At 36.5% G+C, this 19,575-nt stretch overlaps 2 protein-coding genes across 9 annotated transcripts in view; one reads left to right on the top strand and one right to left on the bottom strand.

Moving 5' to 3' along the window:
• TPP2 (tripeptidyl peptidase 2) overlaps nt 1-10,105 on the top strand; it is a 52,002-nt gene extending 41,897 nt beyond the window's left edge. For 2 of the 4 annotated variants that reach the window (XM_085056887.1, XM_085056874.1), the window contains 4 exons: nt 418-548; nt 1,854-2,061; nt 8,470-8,589; nt 9,208-10,105. In XM_085056887.1, the coding sequence (XP_084913013.1) occupies nt 418-548; nt 1,854-2,061; nt 8,470-8,589; nt 9,208-9,297 (549 nt within the window). In that variant the 3' untranslated portion in view covers nt 9,298-10,105. Of the gene's footprint in view, nt 1-417; nt 560-1,853; nt 2,062-6,605; nt 6,697-8,469; nt 8,590-9,207 lie in introns of those variants that run through there. The other 2 variants (XR_014851110.1, XM_085056895.1) reach the window with 2 other exon arrangements.
• On the bottom strand, nt 9,748-19,375 carry METTL21C (methyltransferase 21C, AARS1 lysine). Of its 5 annotated transcripts, none has more exons than XM_085056944.1 (5): nt 18,849-19,375; nt 14,487-14,638; nt 13,049-13,191; nt 11,409-11,526; nt 9,748-10,863 (listed from the first exon to the last, which is right to left on the bottom strand). In XM_085056944.1, exons 2-5 carry the CDS (start codon nt 14,626-14,628, stop codon nt 10,469-10,471), a joined length of 798 nt encoding a protein of 265 aa, XP_084913070.1. In that variant the 5' UTR covers nt 14,629-14,638; nt 18,849-19,375; the 3' UTR covers nt 9,748-10,468. The 5 variants fall into 5 exon arrangements, with proteins under 5 accessions (XP_084913070.1, XP_084913044.1, XP_084913052.1 ...); XM_085056918.1 differs by having other exon boundaries at nt 18,771-19,372; XM_085056926.1 differs by lacking the exon at nt 18,849-19,375 and adding an exon at nt 18,612-18,707.
• Nucleotides 19,376-19,575: the final 200 nt, after the last annotated feature.

The raw sequence follows: 19,575 nt of genomic DNA, 5'->3' as shown, positions 1-19,575 counted from the left end.
ATCTGCTTTTTTTTTTTTATATTGAAGACAAACACCTTTGTGCATATGCCACTAGCTAGAATATTTTCTTTTTATTTGGTTCTGGTTTTATATTTATTTCTGAATTGAATAACTGCTACATTATGTAAGAGTACTGATTAGTGCTGAAAGGTGATTTTCTTTCTGTAAACTCTGCATTTTGCATATACCAACCTTATGTTTCACGTTTTGTTTTCAGTGAAATTGACTAAATATGCAGGAAATCTTGCAGACTTTTCAAGGTTTTTTAAGCAAAATTCGAATGAAATGAAGAAAACACATTGAATTATCAAATGTTATTTCTGCATAGCTTTGCAATCACCCTAATGTTAGTAAAATGAACTATGAAATAGTGTGCTTTCATGGTACTGGACATCTTTTCTTCATTCTTTTTTTTAGGAACGAATGAAAAGACTTGATGAAATCATTGAAGCTGCAAATACAGTAATCTCTCATATTGATCAAACAGCATTAGCAGTATATTTTGCCATGAAGACTGATCCCAGGCCTGATGCAACTACTATAAAAAAGTACCTACCCAGTAAATAATTTTCCTGCATCCTTTTTCTGTAGTCTATGTATTTTGTCTCTGCATATAAGAAATGGAATTAATGTAGCTTTTTTGATAACTTGTATTATTTTTTGTGGCACAGGTAATTTCAAATATGCCTACACAATTATTGTGTTCTGTTATTATATCTCCAGAATGCAGGTGCACTGAAACTTCCAATTTTTTAATTTATTCGATAAAATAAACAAGGGTGCTTTCAGTATTTAAATGTATCCAAAAAATGGGTTATTAAGTCATTGTATCAAGCTTAGTCTGATATCAGAGGGACTACTGGAGTATCAGTAGAAGTACCTGTTTTGAATGCTACCTGCCTTTTATGTTTTGCAACCCTTTAAATCTTTGTTTGAAGACAAAATTGACATCAGCCTAAGAACTAACTGCTTGCAAAAGATTTCATTTGTGATAAGCGTGATGACTGTGTTTCAGAGTATTTTTAAGACCCATTGTTCTTTAGTTTTAGATTGTCCCTCTGAATTGTTAGTATGTATATCCTTAGGAAGACAGTATCTTGAAGGTGACACCTTAGTCTGAGGAAGAAGTGATGGATTTTGCTGTGTGTAGTATAGCACTGTTTTAGTAACAGAGCGGCAGATCTGAAAACTAGGTCCTTAAATGGGAGATGCATCTTTAATTATCTATAAAATACCAGATTTCATTTGTAGAGGTAGAATGTCTGTTCTAGCTATCCCAAATTCAGATTTGTATAGAATGTCTGTTCTAGCTGTCCCGAATTCAGATTTGTATGTAATTCTAGAATTGCTGATATAAAAGCAAAGCCTTGACATAATAAACTTCATTCTAAACATTTCTTGGCAAATTGATCCATTAGGTCATGTGGTTTGAGTATAACATCTGAAATTTAACACCAAATTCAATGGTGCTTTAAATGGATGCAATTCCTTTGAAGTCAGCAGAATTGCATCTGCTTATGTTAGTGGTGGATTTGACTCTGTTTATAATGCCAGGAACTATAAAGCTGTATTTCTGGGTGCTGGCCTACTTTTAGAATACTGAGTTTGCCCTTGCCTTTAGTCATCATTTCATACTTAGAAGAATGATTGAATATCTTTAATGCATGGTGTCTTTAGGTAATCTTTTATGATTAGTTTAATTTATAGTAAATAGCCTTGCTTTAAAAGTTACCTTTGTGCTTATTTTCATTTTGTGTGTGCTAACTACTGTAAACTTTTTTTTTTTTTTTCCTTAAACTGAGTTAGCACTGCTTCTGTTATTAATAAATACTTTCCCTGGTTCTTCTCCCTAGTGAAATGGAAAAACAGAAGAGTACTTTAGTGGATGCACTTTGTCGAAAGGGAAGTGCACTGGCTGACCAGCTTCTTCATCTGCAGACCCAAGAAGGGGCTGCTTCCAGTGATGCAGAAGGCAAAGATGAGGATCATGAGAGCTGCTCAGAAGCTTTGACAGAGACATTCTGGGAAACAACAAAATGGACTGATCTTTTTGACAGCAAGGTAAGAGACCAGAAAAGATTTTTTTTCACTTGCATGTTAGGTTTTCTGATGGTTTCTCCTGGAATTATGCCCTGCCTTTGTGTGCACAGCCTTGTACATTCCTCTCTTCTACTTTTCCATGATGTCCCTGTATGTTGTGCTTCCTTTATGACCTTTTTCCACAGAGATTTTGCCAAGCCTGTCAAATCCATGGTAAGCCATCTCTGTGCAAGTGAATGTAGAGGTTAAGGGAAGGGTATAAGACAGCACCAGATTTCCACAAAAAAAGCTGCTTTCTTTATGGAATTACTTCTTTCTGTACTTTCCAGGGAATATTTTTGATTACCCTCTGTGCTGTTGTAGCTGTACACACAGAAGTGTGCAGCATCTGTGCACCCTGTTTAGCCCTGCATGCTGTAGCCTCTTCCACACTATGAACAAGAGAAGTTTTGTGTTTTATTGTCAGTAATGTCTGTAGGGGTAAAGGAAGAATGGAAATAATTACACGTGGAATTAACCCTTGGAATAATTACCCTTGGAAATAATTACACTTACGTATTTTTTAGCACAGACTTCCCAGACATTTCAGAGTTCCTGATCCTAAGAGCTGAACTTTTGTCGCCTTCATTCAAGACAGCAATTCTAGAAGGGGAAAAAAAATCCATTGTAGATGGTTAGTTATGTAGCTTTTAATTTAGTGAGGTTATGACTTTGTAACTGGTGAGCTATTGATGTTAATTAGTTTCTGTACTTAACTGTCACAAATGTCTGTGTTTTAGTGGACGATGGAGTGACCAGGGTGTTTGTTGGTAATTAAGTAAAATTATCAAAACACTTCAGATAGCTACAAAAGAAAAACTTTGAAAATAGAGAAAAAAAACAATAAAACGTTTAACTTCCTTGACAGTAGATAAATTTCCTGTAAGAACTTGTGATTTACGTGGAGGCCTGGTCAAGAAGGTTGATGGTGCTTACCCTCACTTTAATGTAGATGTCCTTGTACACATACATCTTTTCAGCATATCTCTTTTAATCATTAACTGATTATAATACCATGTGGTAGCAGATTTTGTGCTTCAATCATATTGTTTGGCACATGATTTTCTTGCTGTCTGTTTGTAAATGCAATACTTTGTTCCAGTATAGTAACCCCTGGTTTACTTTTGTCTCCTAGTTTTTATTTTTTAAGGCTGATGGGAATAATTTCAGGGGAATAATTTCAGTGGAATAATGCCAATATAGACTTTTTGTTGGGAGTTTTGCTCTTTGGCTTTTATTTCAAGACAGATAGCATTGTTGAGCTATATTCTCAGGACCTGGAATAAGTAACCCTGATTTGAGAACGCTATGGATTAGGAATTGAAGCTCTCTCATTGTCTGGCTTAACCATGGATTTGTCAAAGTGCATATTGCGGTTTTGCTCTGAAAATTGATTCTTCTGTATTGTTAAATTGATACTAAAAGACCAACAAAACTTTTCTAGATTTTTGTAGCATTTCATATGGAAGTGACTTCCATCCTGTTTATGTTGTATATTTGTCTTCTTTTTCCTACTTTTTTTGAGTTTTACTACTCAAATTGAAATCTAAATTGATTGCCTCTAGACCTACAGAGCTATTTGTTCATCCATGGTGGAATGAGGAGGAGAATTAGAAGAGTAAAAGTGAGAACCTTCAGGGTGCAAGAATGATAGTTCAGTAGGTAAAGCAAAAGCTGTGCCCACAAGCAAAACAAAACAAGGCATTCATTCACCACTTCCCATGGGCCAGCAGGTGTTCAGCCATCTCCAGGAAAGGCGGGCTTCATCATGCACAGCCATGACTTGGGAAGACAACTGCCATTACTCCAAATCTCCCCTTTCTCCTTCTTCCCCATCTGGGGGTCAGTTGGGGTCAGCTGTCCTGGCTGTATCTGCTCCTAATTCCTTGTGCACCCCCAGCCTTCTCACTGGTGGGGTGGGGTGAGAGACAGAAAAGTCCTGGACTCTGCAAGCACTGCTCAACAGCTAGAATATCTCTGAGCTATCAACACTGTTTGCAGCACAAATCAAAAACATGGACCCATACCAGCTGCTGTGAAGAAAATTAATTAGCCCAGCTTAAACCAGCACAGAAATAAGAGGTTTGAAAGTGGAGCAGTCAAGTCAGATCAGGGATAGACCTTTTGCGAATGTCCTTCAAAGGAGAGTTCTCGAGAGACAACCAGCTTATTCTAAAGCATAGTGTGTTGGAAATGAAAATGTTTAGCTCTTCTTTTACGTAGACGTGGCTGTGTGATATTGGCACTTAAAAGATGGAACATCTGGGTGAGAAAGGATGGAAATTGGGCATTTAAATACTGCACTGATCATTCAAGTGTGTATTTATATATATATGACTTTAGATAGAAGCATTGCTCTAAGTGTTTTTAGTTCTAACCTTCCTATAAATCAAAGTTCATCCAGCTGTCAGTAGTTAAAAGGTTAAGTAAATTTTTGAAAACCAAGAGAGACCATGTTTTCTTTTAAGTTGTTTTTAACGATGAATTGGGAGCATCACCACTTTCCTGTGCACTTCTGCTTACCCTCTAGTAAATCAAGTACTGTGCTTTGTTTCACCTCTCCTCTGCAGATGCAGCACCCAAGCACCATAGGGCATTTGGTAGTTTCTTTGAATTGCTTGTGTGTCATTGATGTATCCTGCCTGTCCCCATATTGTAGCAAGTACGTAGGGAAGTAACTTTTGATAGTAAATACATTTGTTCACACTTTCAGCTATTGTCTGAAGGTTCGTTTTAAATGAAGCAGAAAAGAAAATACTTATGTCCCCATGTACACAAAAGTGTTTCAATTAGACTCCAGTTAAGACACCTTTATGCAGCAAGTATTTGATTGATTGAGCTAACATTTTTCTGGTAGCACTTTAGTTCTTTTTCATAGAACATGGCTTTAAATTTTGTAGGCCAAAATCCTCAGTTTTTAACAAAGCTGCTACAGGAGAGTAGAAGGATATTATGTGTTTTTTATTGGGAATGACCAGTCTGTAGAATTTAATGCCCCTCAGCCTTTATTAGCTATTAGCAAAAAGTCACATTTAAAAATAAGTTTAAAAACAAGTAAAAGGCCCATACCTTTCCAGCTTATCTTGTAAACATTTTTAGCCTGGATTGTTTTTCCTGATACTGTTTGCATTTTCATATGCAGCTGTCTATTCCAGCTGATTTTATTCAGTCACTGCCAAAAGTGTGTTGCTGGATATTTGATTCCCTTGACTCCCCTCCCTCTCTTGAAAATGAGATGAGTCAATATTTTTTATATTAATGTAGTTTTTCTTGTAATAGGGTAGTTAATAGAGCAGAGAAAAATCAGCAAATGTAGCTAAGAAAGCTTAGTTTATTACCACAGATATATATGAAACTGAAAAAGCTCCTTTGTTGGGAATTGTAAACATTACAACTTCAGTGTTCTTACAAGTAGCTGGAGTATGTTGTCTACAGATTATATTGTTTAACCTAGTATTGTAACTACCTGTAAATGTAGGTATATGTTAATCAACTCTTTAAATGATGAATTAATTGATTATAAAACTCTGTTTTCATAGGTAACAGCATTAGAATACTAGAAAATTTTCATTAGGTGTTTCAGTATTGCTGGATTCAAATATGCTTTTTTTTTAAAGATTTTTTGGCTTCTTAATACATCAGCCCCACAAATCTCTTGGGAGAGATCATTTCAGCATTTTACTGTTTTATATGCATCTTTATAGCCAACGGTGAGTTAGGCACCTAATTAGGAGGTGGACATCCAAACACTTTCATGGGTCTGGCTCCTAGCACACATAGTATTCCAGGCCGTTAGCTTGGAGAATAAAGTATCTAACAGTAATTTTTTTGCTCCACTGTCCTAGAAGTATACATTGCCTTTTCTTAGTACCTTTTTTATTGCTCTTTGTACAGTTTCTGGGCTATATTACTTGTTATGCAAAAGCTGGACTTCATTATATTTATTATATGATTTATTATTTTGTTATATAACTATGAAGTCATTGCTATTTCATCTAACAATTTGCTTTTGGATACTACAGATAGGTTTATTTGATGGTTTTATACATTCAGATAGTAGCTGTTTTCTCTGTTATATCTTAATAGCACTACAGTTAACATTGTGCTTACACATATCAAGGAATCATAATCTTTACTTCTGTGATCTTATAAAGCTTGCAGTATTTTAACCATAAGGCTTAATTTGACCAATATGTGTACAAGTTGTAAAATACTAATAATTATCTAACATCTTTTGTTTGTAAGCAAATGCTGATTTTAAAGCAACTTATGCATTGTTCGTAACTTCTAAAGTGCTAATGAATTTTCAGGAGTTTTGCTGAACTTTGTATACAGTTGATTGGGTTTTTTTTTTCCGAACACTAAGACAGAGATTATTGTCTTTTATCAAGAGCTCTTGGAGCATTGTTTTCAACCTTTTGGTTCAGCAGAGAAACTTTTTCTCATTTAGAAATACCCAACCTTCTATTTGGCCAGAGCAAGGGTGTTTCGTAAAATGCTTTGTTTTCTTGCCACAAAAACTCTAGGAAGCCCTGTTACGAAAGAAATGCTGTCAAGTGGCTTTCCTCCTGCCTTTATCACTGATGTTCAATAACCATTCAAAACTGACAGGGTCAGGTAAGAGCTTTCTTCATAGAGCAGTGACATAATTTCTGGTTAGCCTCCGATATGTTATATTTGCTGAGAGCTCCAATGCATTTTTCATTTGATTTTTTTTTTGTTTGTTTGTTTTTTTGTTTTGTGGTTCTATCATCTTTTACAGAAGGGTTTTTGTTTGTTTTTTTAAGTTTAGTTTAGCCAACTAAGTCTGCTAATGGATCCACTGAGCAATTATTCAGAAATATTTGCTAATGTGTTTTGCTTTAGGAAAATATCCAAAATAATTGGATTGAGAATGCAGCATGCAGAGTATTTTTCCAATAGCAATATTTGGAAAATCGTATGTGTGAATGGTGCTGTATGCTCATTGTTGCATATATGTGTGTTTTAAGCTACAACAGCTTCAGTGAATACTTCAACACAGCAAAATAAGTATTTGAAGACAGAAGAATAAGCAACTCTTGAGTACTTGGCATAGTATCTTGGAGCTTCAGAATTGCACCTTGACTTGCTTGATAATTAAGTTTATTTCTTTTTATCTTTTAACTATTTATTGATCCTGCAAAGACTTGTGCCTGTGATTAACATGACATGGAAGTGCTCAGGCTGCTCAAACTAGACAGGTTCTTCACTCCTTGCAAGATTCAGATCTTTGGTTCCTTAATCTTTATATTCTTGAGAAATATTTAAATTTTTTTCTGCAATGCAAAAGACACATTTCTGAACATCCTTGAAGGGGTTTTTTTAGCTTTTCGAAATGGGATATCTTAAGTGGGAAATCTTCAACCTTTGTTGTGGAGTCAGAGCAAAGGAAGAATTCTGTAATGAATGAGGGGAAGCAAATAGCAAGCTCTAATAAAAGATTTCATAAATGCTGCCAACAACAGACGTGCCATGATATTCACCAACTTTTCTGCTATGTCACTCTTCAGTAAAAAATAAAAAATATCTTGTTTACTATGAGCATTCCAAAGGAAATATATGAAAGTGTCTTGATTGCTCAGTGCTGCAACTGGTGAAATGGTTTGAACCATCTTGCAACACCCTGAATGCTGTGAGCGTTCAGGTGTTAAGAACCTGATGTATTTTACATTAGCTCTTAGGTAGACATACTCATTTGCTCATGTGAACTACTGCTTTGGTAAGCACTGTAAACTGGCTCTTTAGAAATAGGGTTATCAAGAAGGAGCTTTTTTATAATCTCTTCAAAATAAATTACCAATAGTGAGGAGCTGACCTAAAACCTGAGGCTTGTCTTCATGCTTACCTGTCTTCATTTCTTGTTTGTAATTCTGTGCATTTCTCTGTCTGTGTCTGTATATATCATTCACTGTGTACATTCATATTTGTTTCTGTAGTAAGTTTGTGACTGCCTGGGAATTAAAATTCTCAATTGGGTCTTTGCTTCTCTGAGTCAAAAATATAACTGCCTGGTTTGTGATTCTTTAATTATCTTTTTAATATACCATACAGTTGCCTGTAGAGAATGAAAATCCAAAGAAGCTAGAAATGTGACAAAAAGTTAGAATAGTGACATTTGTGTTACGTAAGAAGTTCTGAAGTCAAATATGTTTGTGAAGTCAGAAATAGTCTCTGGGAAGTTCATGTTTATGACTACTACTGTGAATCATCTGTTCTAATGTGAAGAGAGAAAGCTATCTTGTGTAAATGTTTTACTTTGTTTAAATCACTTCTGCTGCCTGAACAAAATTTGATATTAATATTAATTGTTAAGCCTTGTAAAATACTAAAATATCTAACTTGTTTTGGTTTTTTTTATTTTCTTTGTAGGTTTTGACTTTTGCCTATAAGCATGCATTGGTAAATAAAATGTATGGAAGGGGCCTCAAGTTTGCCACAAAACTTGCAGAAGAAAAGCCAACAAAGGACAACTTAAAAAACTGCATTCAGGTGAGGATTGTTTGGTCAAGTAATGGGACTGAGTTCATGCTGCATAAGCTTTCAGAAGTAAGATATAAGTCTTCTGGGATTTTTTTACACTCTTCTCATTTTAGAAAGCACTAAATATAATATTTTAACTTTATCCAGGCTTTTGTAGCTTGGCCTTCATTTTAAGTAGTGATTTTTTTTCTTCCTTTTTCTAGACTAACTCATTTGTGATTAACTGTTTTAGCAGATTTACTTTCTGGAGTTTACTTTGGAGCGTAAAGGAAGCAGAGACAACTTAGTCAAAGATATCTGTGTAAAAATTCCTTTAGATGGCTGTTTAACCACTGTTATTTTTTACTATTATTGATCATAATTACTGCTAGTAGAATTTAGTGGAGAATTAATGAGGATTCCTAGGACTAAATTTTTGGGCATTACACTGAAAGAATGTGGATCATACAGAATGGGGAGGAGGGATCCACCTTTCAGGACTACGGAGTTCAAAATCAGATCTCCAATCACTTGTCTTTCTGATAATAGACATTTTTAGTAAGATGTTGATATCAGTGCAGTGTTTGTTTATATTTAGACATTAAAAAGAATAAGACTAATTTTTTGATGTCTGTGTTTTTTCTTCAGCTGATGAAGTTGCTTGGATGGACTCATTGTGCAACTTTCACTGAAAATTGGCTTCCTGTCATGTATCCACCTGATTATTGTGTATTCTAGAAAATCAACAATTGTAAAGTTAAAATGATTTTATATGGGACAGGATAGGAAAAGATAAGTTGGACTTTTTATTCGATCGCATGTTTTCATTACTGAATGCTGATTATTAAATTGTGTGTATTTATCAGTAAAGGCACCTGGGTACGGCTTAATACCTGTTAACCTAACTCCTGTCATCAGGGAGTTTCCTTATTGTGCATCCCATTGCTGGCAATGGATGTGCCAGAACTGCCAACATCAAGGATTTGGAATTAGTTTGGAAAGAATTACTGCATGCATGTTAGGTTCTGAATTGTTACTTTTAACTGCAAACCTGTAAAAGTTCTGTATTTTTTACGGTAAACTGAATTTTAACATGTTTGATCTTAATTTCAATTGTATGAAGGCCTTAAAGCTACTTCAAGAGTAGCTAAAATCTTACTTATTAGATGAAAATAATGGACACCTGTATTGTTTGCCAGAGTTTACATTTAATTTTTTTAAGAAAAATTCAACCTCTCAAACTGTTACAATGTTTTTTGGAATTGCTGATGCATAGGTGCTCTTGTAAATCTTTATTTTGGAGTGATTTCAGGCAAACTCAAAAATCCTGGTGAAGCTGAGTATCAGGACAGGCTGATACATGTATAAAAGTGCCAGACAGTTACATCTTGATCAGATATTGTAAAGCTATACATAGATGTTTATTAATGTTAAAAATATAAAACACAGCAGAATAAATGTGCAAAGTTGAAGATCAAAAAACCACCATGTTCACTCTGATACTTTAAAAGATTTTTATAATGAATAAAAATACTGAAGCTAAAAATTGTATTGGTTTCTGGATGAGTACACAAACAAAACTTGCTGAAAGAAGGCACCTTACAATACAACAGAGGTTCAGTGCAACCCAAATGATCAATGCTTTTTGTTAAAGCCTTCTTACTAATTATTGCTATGAACATTGTTCTTCAGTGGAGGGGAATTGGTCAGTTTGAACAGGTCTCATGTATCAACCAGAGCCAAATATCTGTATCTTTTGCCTTGCTGGTTTTTTCATACTTGCAATGCAAAACTTAGATGCAACTGCAACTTTACAAGCATAAATGGACAGAAGGTGCAACATAATCCTGGAAAGCATTGCAAACTGTGAGGTGCTGCCACTAAATCAAAATCATCAATAGTTTTCTCTTTAATTCTCTCTTACTGTGGCTTTAATTAGCTTGACATTTGATTCTGGAAATTCTGCTATAATGGTTGTGTTAAATATATTGCAAACTTTTTCCAAAAATTCATAGTCGGTACTGAATCTGAATTTATTTGCCCATAGTAATACTGTTCCTGGCTTACAAAAGTACTCCATTGTTGCTAGCAGGGGGTCCAGAGCTGCATGATGGTACACAACGTCAGTTGCCAGTATGAAATCATAATGGTAAGTTGATACAGGAAAGTCTTCATTGAGGCCTTCTCCCCATACCAGTTTTCTCACTTCAGGTTTGTGCATATTCAAGTTCTGTGTATTTCTTGAAATATTATATGAGAGATTCTCAAGAACTTCAGGCAAATCAGTAGCTGTAACATGAGCTCCTAAACAAAACATGAGTTTGTTTCAATTGACAGAATCATTGAGGTTGGAAGAGACCTTTCAAGATCATCTGTCCAACCACAAACCCAGCACCACCCTAATTGCCCCTAAACCATATCCCCAAGTCCCACATCCAGATGACTCTTGGATGCTTCCAGAGACAGTGACTCCACCACCTCCCTGGTCAGCTTAATCCAATGCCTAACCACCCTTTCTGTAAAATAAAAAAAATTTCTAATATAAAATCCAAGCTCCCCAGTACAACTTGAGGCCATTTCCTCTTGTCCTTCCACTTGGGATAGGGCAGAATTCATAGGTATGTAGTTAAATATGTATAAAGCTTTATCTACATAACTTGTCCAGCCTCCCCCTCACCAATAACTAGGGTAGTTACTTAGTTAACAAAACAGTATTTTACAATAATTTTCGTTAAAAACAAAACAGTGACAAAGTTTACTTCAACTATTGTTTCATTGCCTTAAAGTTATAATGGCAGAGCTAGATCATCTTTCACTAAAAATCCAGAAGGAAATACAAATTTACCAACCTAAGATACAGGCCACAATGGAAAGCAAGCCTGTTCCAGCACCAATTTCCAAAACTTTTTTGTCTTTGAGGTTGAATTGTTCTTGATTTGATTCCAGATATTGAGATAAAGCCAGTGCCTAAAATGGTTAACACATATCCATAAGAGGGTAACAGCTAAATTGCACAAAAAATCATTAGATGTTTTTATAGAAGGGTGGTTTTTTTTTAGTATAATGAGAAACACTGAAGGGTGTAACATAAAAATGTAATATGGGAAGAACTGCAATGTCCTGGTTTTTTTATATAAAAAGATTAAAGCAGTTTATTTTTAGTTCAAAGTTCATGTAATATGGATTTGCTACACACTTCTACATGAGTCCTCTGACAGCTCAAGACAGAATTACAGAATAAGCTGAGTTGGAAGGGACCCACAAGGATAGGCAGCGTTAAGATGTGAACCATACAGTCAGAACAGCAAAGTTTTACAATATGTAGAAAATAGTGTTCTGGTTTATTATCATAAGTGTTATGCTTTACTATCACTATCATAAAGTAAATTTGGGCTTCAGCAGAGATTTTTGGAAAACCTTTGTTTAGCAAATTTTTTTAGCAAAGTATTAAAATTGGTTATTTACAAACTCAACATTTGTTTATTGATAACAGTATAAACTTTGAAAAAATAAAACAGCACTGTATGGAAATATCAGGCCTTTATAAAGATCTTGTCAGTTAGTAGAATATAAATGGGCTGTTTATAAACAACACAAACTGATGCCAAAGAAACTGTCTTCCCCCTTTTACTTCTCTTCTGTAGAATTGTGTTACTGTTTTAGCTCTTGTGCGTTTCATAATGCAACACTGTCTTACCTGCTCTGGGAAAGCTGACAGCTAATGAATCACCAGTCCAATTTGTGCAACCTCTCGATTTTCTTGGAGAGTTTTGCCATCTGCATTCTGACACTTGATTAATGTGTGAATTGATGATCTGACATTTCAAAATAAGATACTGTTTCACCCACCCATATGCACTCTCTCTCTATTGTTTCGAAATTGTCTGCAATTTTTGTGAGCTTTTTAAATAAATGTGGATCTGAAAAAATTTGAAATCCTAATATTCATGTCTTTATCAGTTGACCCTCTCTTCCCTCAAAGGCAGCTTTCCTAGTGTGCATAAAATTCTGGTTTTAAGAATAGGAGAAGCAGAGACTAAAGAACTGTTTACAAGTATGATTTTCCATACTGTAATGAAACCAGCCTGTTCTTTAATAGAAGCATATTTAATCATTATAATCTCCTTTGTTTATTTAATCTCTCACAGTTTTCTTTTTCAGCCTCCTTTTTGTATGGCTGATTTTTCACTTCCCAGCAGTGACTGATTGGAAGTATGGAGGAAGCTGAATGTTTCTTCCCAAATTCCCTTACTGAATTTTTTTTCAATCCTTTCATCCAATGTAAAAATGCTTCAGTGCCGTAGTCCTTTTGGCATGAACTGGCAAATTACCCTAAGGCAGAGCTTTCTGCTGAAGGACTTCATTCTGTATAGCAAAGCCTCTGTTGTCAGAAGTGTCATCTAAGAAAGCTTCCTTAACATTTGTGTGCTGCTGTCTTGGTTTGCTGCTGTGTCATGTCAGCTTTCTGCATGTGGTCTCATGTACTTACCCCTGGCCACACCACGGCTCCAAAGTGTTCTATGGATTCCTGAATGACGATCTGGTGGCCAACATAGGTATAGTGCTCCTTATCAAAGTAGTGTGAAACTCTGGGAACCCAGTTCTGCAGTATTTTAAGAGTTACTGGTGAGCCTGTGAGAGAAAAGTTGAAATTTTGTGGGTTTATGTGCAACTTGTGAAAGGGTAAAAAGTATTTTACAAAAAGTCTGTGGGCACATGAACTAGAATAACTCTCATGACATTTGCCTTGAATCACAGAATTGTTAAGGTTGGGAAAGATCTGTAGTATCATCAAATCCAACCATTAACCAACCCAGCACTACCATGTTTATCACTAAAACATTTTCCCAAATGCCACATCTATGCATCTTTTGAACACTTCTATGGGTGATGATTCCACCACTTCCCTGAGATGCCCATTCCAGTGCCTGACTACTCAGTGAAGACTAGTTGCTGTCCAACAACACAGTCTGGCTGACCAGAGAGTGAAAGGAACAGTGGTCATTTCCTGCCATTCTGAGTATTCACATGAGCAATTTAGAGATAGAAATGAGCCTTTTAGGAAAAGCTACCAATTCAAATACTAAACTCTGCTAATAACAGCTAGAAGACTTTCAGGACCAAATTACCTTGTGTTTTGGTGTTTGTGCTGCAGATTTTATTTGTGGGGGCAGCAGCTCTAGAACAGCAAGCTGCTTTTTACATAAGGATTTAGGATTTATGTCTTACATTGAAGAAAATCTAACTCTTTTTAGTGGTTGTTTTTAAGCATCCTTCCACAGAAGGAGAGTTGTAGGATGCTTTTTATGTTGACATACACAGTGGTACAGCAAGTCAGTGCTACAGTTGTCCTAAGGTGTCTCATCATAGCAAGGAGCCTTGTTGGTGAGGTTTGTCAGGAGGTCTGTGCTGAACTGATTCGTCTGATCTCATTGAAAACAAGGACATTGTTCTGAATGACTGAACTTTTGTTAGAAGCCTGTTGGTAGCATATGTGTAGAATTAACTGCAAGGGCAAGTTTTGCTCTGGCTTGCAGGGATTTTAATTGATGCCTGCCTGGAATCCTTGGTAGCTGTTGGAGCAGTTTATACTGTTGAAATTTGTAATACCACTGCTTCAACAGTGCCAGCCCAGTCAATGCATATTATAACCCTATCTCTGATTATAATTGAGAAATAATTCTTAGATGTCTAAGTAAAATCCAGAGACCTTTTTAAATATACATCTTAATTATGGAGATAGAGGTTTGTGGTTTTTGTTGATTTGATCTGGTAATATATTCAAATATAAGCAGAAGTATTAATGGGCAGAATTGGATATCAAAGGAAAAGTGACATGATGACATCTACTATTTGAAGACTGACAAAAATCAAAATATGATATGTTAGCATGCCATAGCAATTGTAGTATTTAAATTGGATTAAACCTGCATCAGATTCTGCATGCTTGGAGCTGCAAGTGCAGTTTTCAGAGTCATAGTCTTCTTCATAGGTTTCTTCTTCCTCAGATTGGCAGTCCATTGTACTTTGAATTTTGTTGGGGAATGGTGGCTGCTGTGCAGAGATCATGGCTAAAGAGCTGAAATGGAAAGGGAAAAATAACATAAAACCTTGTATGCACTCTCTTCATATGAAATATGCCTAGGAAAAGACAGTGAGTAGTTTGGGTGGCCTTTGGTGGCCTTTTGGGGGTTTTATTTCAGTTGTGGATTGAAGGGACATGATGAAATGTGACATCCCCACTCCACTGGTATGAGCAGTTTCTGGGAATGTAGTAATGCTGTCAGAATTTTTATTATATCTCATTTATCATTTCTATTATTGTGTTTATAATTTATGCAGACTCTTAGCATTATGTCGCTGAATTGATACCACTAGTCAGTCTGAAAATTGAGCAACTCATCAGTTGAAGCAATAGCTGAGAAAGATCTTTTAATGTCTGTGACTTTTTATCTGTGTAATTTTCCAAAACACTTGGGACTTGTGATTCCAGAGATAAAACTCTTTCATTTGCTGCAGTCCGTGCTCTTGATCTTGTCTCCTTGCATAGAGTTGCCTTCTCTTCCCTGTCTTTTCCTGCAGAACAGCTAACTCAATTACTCTGAAATGCAGTGAACTGCAGAGTATGCAGATGGCAGTCAGGAAGTCATTGTAGTGAGAAGATTGAATCCGTAAGGTTTTTTGGATGACTCTCTGTTACGAATGACTGTGCATCCTCAGTGGGCAGCACCCAACCTAAGAAGGAGCTGATTGATACCAGCTTACATCAGTAAAAGCACGAATAGGATTTGACCTAGATGTGCCTGGGGAGAAAGAGGTCAGTGAATTTTTTTGCTTGACTAGAAGCACCTATATACAAGCACATATCTGTGAGTGTGTGGAGATATATATAGATATAGATATATACACACAAGCATCTATATGTAAAGAGCAAAAGGTTCATAACTTGCTCTGGCCAGAGGCTGTACACGTTCACCCTTTCCACATAAGATGATGGCTGGAGTGAGCTGTTTTTATCCATGATAAAAGCATTTATCCATTTTGCTCATTCTTGAGACTGCGTATTTGCTCTCTCCAGCCACAGGCACTGCAGACAAAGCATTGCATCATTTGTCGGGGTTGCATTATACTGCAGGAGGCTGTTCTAGATATCCTGACTGGAAGGGGTAAATCTTTGGCAGTGGCCAAGAAGCAGTGGCCAGGAGGTTAAGCAATGCCTGCAGGTAGTTTTTTAAGGAGCAGTGTGACTGCTGATTTATGTGAATGGTTTAATTTGCATGTGATACTGACACCATTGCAGTTCTACTGAAACCTGATATATTCCTTATTGCTGCTCTGTTTATTCACAAGGACCAGGATTCAGGTTCCAATTCCTCTGACACTGCATTTACTCAGTCTTGGCACTTATTTTGTGCTGTTACAGAAAAGAGTGCTTTAAAGTGCTTTAAATGGATTTTTGCAGACTTTTTTTTGTCAGAGGGCCTCCATATGGCTAGTAACAAGATCTGGCCATGCATCTTTTGTGTGTAATTTGAGGTACGATGATGGTAGGTAAGAGACTGAAATTAATGCTGCAGTTACTGCATTCCCTGACATGAGTGCATCCATGTTCACATTCCACATGTGACAGTGTGCCTCCTTCCAACAGCAGTGGTTTCTCATGTAGTCAGAAGTAGGCTTCTGGATTTGAGCAATGTCTCCTTTTCATGCCTTAAGCTGGAATAAAATCTGCTCATGTTTTAGGAAATCTCTGTGAAAAATATTTTCAGACTTGTGCAATTGGGAAGGTACATAATGAAAAGAATCTGTCAGAACTGGTGATGGCTATAGCCAGAAAACACTTGGTTGAAGACACAGTCTTCAGATAATTTTATGTTGAAACATGCAGAGCACTACATTCTCATATTTGGGGGTTGTGGAGCAAGTATTTTGTTTGTTTGTTTAGGTGGGGTTTTTTGTAAGGTTCTTGTAGCATGACATTTGTGCTATTTAAGTGGAAAAGCCAATACTGAAACTAAACAGCAGGAAAAAACTTTACCTTTACTCTACTATGTATAAAACCAGAAGGCTTGTTTAATGAGTAAACTGTTAATTTGTCCACTTGGGTAGAAAGTGATCCCTCCATATTTTTTTCCTCACTTAAACAAATTCTTACTACAACAGGCCAAAATTTCAGTTGGCTGTGGGTGGCAGTGAATTCCAGAAAATAGCTTGAAAACATGCTTAATAAATACAAATTTGTTGGTCAGCTATTAAGTACCTGCAGCAAATAAAACCTTATCTCTGATCCTGATATATATATGTATACCCTATTATCACTCATTCACACTGAGCTCTAACTCAATCAGACATGTTATGGTACATTTTCAAATTAAAAATTGTTATGCTTCCCCTCACTTTGTCCTTTGAGTTTCCCTAAAATGGGAGTCTGCTGAAATATTTATAAAGAAACTTTGCTGGTTTTACTAAATCCCTTAAAATTATCAGGAGGCCTAAAAACCACACCAGCGGTTGCCCTGCTGCTGGTGTGGTCCTTAAGTCCATCAGTAGCCTGAGCTCTTAGGTGGTGATTTGGGGGGATAAACACCATGTGTTTGTATGTCACCTGACACACTGGGCTCTGGTTTATGGCTGGAGCTTCTAGATGATATAATAATATCTTGTAGAGGTGTAGCTTTTGCTAAAGAAATATATACACATTCATTATGCCATAATTATTCAATTATATATTTCATAGGAGTTAAAAGTAAGGCTTTTTTCATCTGCAAACTACAGGACAGTTTTATTACTATTAATTCAAGATTTCAAGTCTATTAGCCTCTTGGCCTTAATGGGGCACAGCTTTATTTTATCATTTTAAATGAGGAACTGTACCTGACGACTATAGGCACAATGAATATTGAGAAGCTATTTGCAAATAGGTGGTGTTTGCATTATTACATTCTCTATGTGCAATATATTCAGGTTGCTGCTGTGCTTCTGGAATTACAAAAAATGACATTTCTCACTGTTTTGACAATTTTCCAATCCATATTTTACTAAAAATTGTATTTCTCTAAAAGAATTTTGGCTTGCTAATGTTGCAAGCAAAATCTGTTCCTTTAGAAAGTGTTGGCTCTTTCTGAATGTGATCAGTCAGATTTTTTTCCAAATTGGTCCTGTTGGGAAATAATTATCTAAATTCTTTCAAAGTTTTCAAACCAGTATTGACTTCATTTGTAGTCTTAAGCTGTTGTGAACAAAACCTACAAAATCACATTGGATTTCTTCAGAACCTGAGGAAGAAAACATAATTCACAAAACTATATCTATTTGACAATATTACATAAAATTAGCAAGGTAATTATACACTTAGGGGCAAATAGTAAGATGATGATAAGCCTTAAGGTAGCAGTTTATCCCCTACAAGAATTACCTTTGTGCCTCTTAAACTGCTGAAATCGATTGCTCAGAAAGAGCTTTTCATATCCAGCAATGTGTCCAAAAACAAAGTAGGTTAGTGAGCAGTGCTGTGTCACCGGATCTTCATCTGTAAACATAACTCCACTGAAATGTGTTTCATCTCAGCACAAAGTTACACAGCGTAGTCTGGGTTAGTCTGAAATACTTGGGCAAAAGCCAATTTCATTTGCTCACATGCAAAATGCAATTGCAGTCTGTTCTTTGCAAGATCAGGCTTAACCACAGACTTATCATACATAAACACCTGTGTTTCTTAGAGCTCATGCAATTTTCTCATGTTTTCATGCACTAAATTAAAAAAAAAAACAAAACCAAAACAAACCAACAATAGAAATGCTAGGAAATAAAGGAAATGTCAATGTTAGGAACATCACTATAGTAAATCTACATGGTATTTGAATCTGCAAGGTAAATGCACCCAAATACTGCAAGCCAGCAGAGACCGTCACTCTGCACGAAACAGAAAGCTGGATCTGCTTGGCTCACAGAGCTGACCTGAAATACAAGAATTCAGACAAAGGTGTTTCTGCTGTTAGTTAGGGAGCATAAAGGCACATCAGATGAGATTAGCTGGGCAGCTGTGTGGGTACCTGATGTGACAGTGGGCATGGGAAGTTTCCTGTGGGTGGATGCACGCTCCAGAGGTTTTTTATACAGGCGTGCACCTGAAAAGAATAACTTTCCCCTCCAGCCAGTCAGATTGCAGGTTATTTAGAGTAACATTACCAGGCAGCGCTCGAAGAACTTACCGTGTTACACTTAAGTCTTCCACATGTGCGGTACAAAATCAAAACTGTGTTAGACTTTGAAGTCCCAAGCATACAGACCTTTCTTGGCTCCTCCAGACTCTTGTTCTGTTTTTGCAGATGAAGCGTTCCCTGGGTTCGCCTTACGTCAGCGGAGCTGAACCAAGCAAGCAACTCGCTGTGGGCAAACTAGCACATAAATAATGAGTGTGGCCACTTGGCAGCAGCCCAAGCACAGGGAAAAGTTCATGAAGCTCCCTCTGCCAGGAAAAGGTCAAGTCTTCCTTGCCCTGCTGGGCATCTGGCTGGGGAAGCTCTGGGTATCCTCCCTGCCCTGAGTCACAGACAGTATAGGGAGGTGACAGTCCTAATGAAAAAACAACTTGCTCATTGTCTTTAGTGCAGGTCATAACCATAAGAAGTATATCACTGAAAGAGGATGAAAAACAAAATCATGAAAACCCCACTTCCATCAGAAGATCTTCCAGTTGATTTTTTTGAAACAGATGGATGTCATAGATGTAGAAGATGAACTGGATGTGTATTCTTTACACATTTCAAAAATTGGAGAGGTTTATATGCATTTATTCCTTTGCTGCCCTTCTGCCCTCCCTTGTCCTTCTTGGCACAGATTCTGCCAAAAGAAATTAAATTCCATTAGAGGACAGAAAAATTTAAAAGCAACTTTGAAAGTCATAAAGCTAGAAAATAAACCCTGGCTAATTAATGAATAGCTGAAGGCAGGTGAGAAAAATGGGGAGGCAGGGGGAATGTGGATTTTAACTCAATTTATAGGCATTTGCATTTT

This window comes from Lichenostomus cassidix, chromosome 1, assembly GCF_008360975.1.
Source record: "Lichenostomus cassidix isolate B80296 chromosome 1, HeHo_3.0, whole genome shotgun sequence".
Classification (NCBI taxonomy): domain Eukaryota; kingdom Metazoa; phylum Chordata; class Aves; order Passeriformes; family Meliphagidae; genus Lichenostomus; species Lichenostomus cassidix.
This window is presented reverse-complemented; position numbering and strand designations above follow the sequence as displayed.

Coding starts and splice junctions, on each gene's coding strand:
- METTL21C (XM_085056909.1), bottom strand. CDS start 14,664: ATGTTATTTTTCCCTTTCCATTTCAGCTCTTTAGCCATGATCTCTGCA. Junction 11,527..13,048: donor GAGCCGTGGTGTGGCCAGGG/GTAAGTACATGA, acceptor TAACCATTTTAG/GCACTGGCTTTATCTCAATA. Junction 10,864..11,408: donor CATTGTGGCCTGTATCTTAG/GTTGGTAAATTT, acceptor TGTTTTGTTTAG/GAGCTCATGTTACAGCTACT.